Genomic DNA, 2,873 nt, shown 5'->3' with positions numbered 1-2,873 from the left:
GGGCAGAGGGGCTGGGGAGGCTACATGGACTCGGCAAACCCACCTCCCCTGGTGTAGCATCCTCAGCCTGTGAATGGACGAGCCTTGAGTGCTCAAGAGTGTGGGGTCTGCTCCTGGCCCACCACCTCCTGCACTGACCTCTGCTCTCCCTCTGCAGGGCTCGAGGGTGACAAGAAATGCATCATGTAAGTGCTGAGCTACCCCTGGCTGAGGGTTTCCTGGGGCTCATGGCCCCACAACCAGGCTGTCCTGGGGCATGTCCTCAGCTGAGGTGGTGTGGGTCACGGCTGCCAATCCCAGCTGCCTGCCCCAGGAAGGTCTTCCCTGAGTTCAGGAGAGATGTGGGGGACAGTCCAAGAGGGTGACCCCCTCCTGGCTTTCCCCAAGGAAGAGGAGGCACTGCAGCTGTGGCCCTGGCTGGCTTTTTGTGGGAGGAACAGGGATCCCCACAGCAAGGCTGGGGAGGGTGGTGGGAAGGCCATGCTGCTGCACTAACGCGGCCTCTCCTGCCCTTTATCATTTCAGAAAATTTGAATTTAACCCCAAAGATGGGATCGACAACCCTGCCTTGTCTCTAGCTGAGGAGACGGGTAAATACCCTCATCTCCCCAGGCATCCCTGTGTCAGCTTGGGGTTCTGGCAGCTGGGCATGGCTGGGGTCCTGGGCTCTCTCCCACTGGGCAGCTGTGGGGAGGTGAACACATAAGGCAGCAGGGATGGGGAGATCCTGGGATGGGGAAACCCCAGCCTGGAATGGGGTAGAGAACATGTGTTAGGATCCCTGCAGGGCCCCCCTCACGGGCTGTGCCCCCACGCAGATGGCGAGGGCATGGGGGAGCCCCGCTTCTACCTCCTGAGCAAGAGCAGCGGGGAGACCTTCGGCTTCTGCCTCCATGAGGAGCTGGGCTGCCAGGGCCACATCATCCGGCAGGTCAAGCTGGGGGGGCTGGCACAGCGCAGGGGGCTGCAGGATGGGGACCGGCTCCTCCAGGTCAACGGCCACTTTGTGGACCACATGGACCACCACAGGGTAAGCTGGGAGTACCCTGGGGCTGTGGGAAAGCCTGGGTCCTCCCCGGCCAGGGGCACAGAGGGTGCGGGAGCCCAGTGTCCCCCGGGGCCCCGATCCCACGGGCCATGGTTGGAGGGGTGCCCTGCCCAGGGCTCACAGCCTGGGCCCTTGTAGGTGGTGCAGAAGATCAAGGCCAGTGGGAACCAGGTCCTGCTGGCCGTGCTGGACAGCGACTCCTACCAAGCAGCCAAAGCCCTGGGCAGGGACCTCTCCCAGATGCTGCCGGATGACATCCACCCACGCCTCTGCCACATCACGCGGGACAAAAGCGGTTTTGGCTTCAGTGTGTCGGGTCCGGAAGGTAAAGCAGGCAGCGGGATGCCAGTGCTGTGAGCCTCCTGGACGCAGCATCCCGCTCACCCCACACTGCCTCTTCTCCTCCCTGCAGGCATGAAGGGCATCTTCCAGCTCTCGGTGCGGCAGGATGGGCCAGCTGAGAGAGCAGGGGTACCACCAGGCTCCTGGCTTCTGGAGCTGAACGGAGTCAGCGTGAGAAGCTACTCGCACGTGCAGCTCACCAGAAAGGTGTGCACGCCTGGTGCAGGTGGGTGAGGGACCGGGACTGGCAATGTCACTGAGCGCCCTGCGTTTTCCATCCAGATTAAGCAGAGCGGCAGCAAGGTGACGCTGCTGGTGGCATCCAGTGCCGTGGAGGAGTTTTACCGCCTGCGGGGCCTGCAGGTCACGGCTGCCTTGGCGGACACCTCCTGGCTCCCCTTCAAGGTCCGGGAGCTGCACATGGTAAAGGGTCCTGCTGGCTATGGGTTTCTGCTCAAGGAGGATGACTGCAGCTCAGGGGCCACAGGTGAGGCAGCTGAGGGGGACAGTCCATGCCTGAGCAAGGCATGTCTGAGGGCTGGGAACAGCTGCAAGTCCTGTGCCCGCAGTGGGACCTGCACATGAGGGTCAGCAGTGCCAGTTCCCCGCTGGCTGAATGCTCTGTGAGCATCTCTCCACTCTCCCTCTGTCCCACTGTGGCAGGCCAGTTCCTGTGGGATGTGGATGCAGGGCTGCCAGCCGAGCAGGCAGGGATGAAGGAAGGGGACCGCCTCCTGGCTGTGAACGGTGAGAGCATCGAGGGGCTGGACCACCAGCAGACGGTGCTCAGGATCTGTGCCCGTGATGACCAGGTGACGCTGCTGGTCATTGACCCCGCTAGCGATGAGTTCTACCAGTCGGTAGGTTTTGGGGACCCAGCGTGGTCCTGCCCTGGCTGGGGAGCCCTGAGGTGCTGCGAGGCTGGATGATGGGATGGGTGTCTTGTCCCCAGGCCTGCACAGTGAGGTCCTCTGCAGAGGACCTGGCTTGCCTGGCAGAGCCAGGAGCTGCACAGATATCCCTCTTCTGCTCTTCCAGATTGGGCTGTCCCCTCTGCTGTTCTTTGAGAACAGTGACCCTGCCTCAGGCTCCCGCACACCCTTACTTCCCTCTCCCAGTGGCTCCCCTGGACTCTGTCATGTTGAGGTGAGACCAAAGGGACCTGGCTCCTGGCTGGTGGATGCTGCCAACAGTATCGGGATCACACAGGTAACCCCTCTTGCCAGGCCCTTGCGGTAGCGCTGCTCACAGCCCAGCACTGCTCTGAGTTCTGGCACCCTCCTGCCCTGCCTGTCCTTATATTTCCCTGGCATCTGTGACACTAGCAGGAGGGAGCTGCATGGTCCCCTGGCCACAGGGACCAGGCAGAAAGATCCCTCCCACCTGCCCATGGGGCAAGGGTGGAGTGTGGTGGGGTGGGTGTACATGCGCTGCCCACAATGCCCCTGCTGTGCCCCTCGAGACCCCGCGCCCGGAGGAGCAG

General features: G+C 62.8%; 1 protein-coding gene across 1 annotated transcript; it reads left to right on the top strand.

Annotated features, from left to right (window-relative positions):
* Positions 1 to 531: 531 nt before the first annotated feature.
* On the top strand, positions 532 to 2,629 carry PDZD3 (PDZ domain containing 3). Its single transcript, XM_010085121.1, has 7 exons — positions 532 to 590; positions 819 to 1,030; positions 1,187 to 1,364; positions 1,461 to 1,597; positions 1,673 to 1,877; positions 2,054 to 2,250; positions 2,429 to 2,629. The coding sequence occupies exons 2-7, from the start codon at positions 830 to 832 to the stop codon at positions 2,627 to 2,629; spliced, it is 1,119 nt and encodes a 372-aa protein (XP_010083423.1). The 5' UTR covers positions 532 to 590; positions 819 to 829.
* The last annotated feature ends 244 nt before the right edge of the window (positions 2,630 to 2,873 follow it).

The sequence above is a fragment of the Pterocles gutturalis genome, unplaced genomic scaffold, assembly GCF_000699245.1.
Source record: "Pterocles gutturalis isolate BGI_N339 unplaced genomic scaffold, ASM69924v1 scaffold35180, whole genome shotgun sequence".
Lineage (NCBI taxonomy): Eukaryota > Metazoa > Chordata > Aves > Pterocliformes > Pteroclidae > Pterocles > Pterocles gutturalis.
Note: the sequence above shows the minus strand (reverse complement) of the source record. Positions and strands in the feature narration are given on the sequence as shown.

Coding starts and splice junctions, on each gene's coding strand:
- PDZD3 (XM_010085121.1), top strand. CDS start 830: ATGGGGGAGCCCCGCTTCTACCTCCTGAGCAAGAGCAGCGGGGAGACC. Junction 1,365..1,460: donor TTTTGGCTTCAGTGTGTCGG/GTCCGGAAGGTA, acceptor TCCTCCCTGCAG/GCATGAAGGGCATCTTCCAG. Junction 2,251..2,428: donor GCGATGAGTTCTACCAGTCG/GTAGGTTTTGGG, acceptor CTGCTCTTCCAG/ATTGGGCTGTCCCCTCTGCT.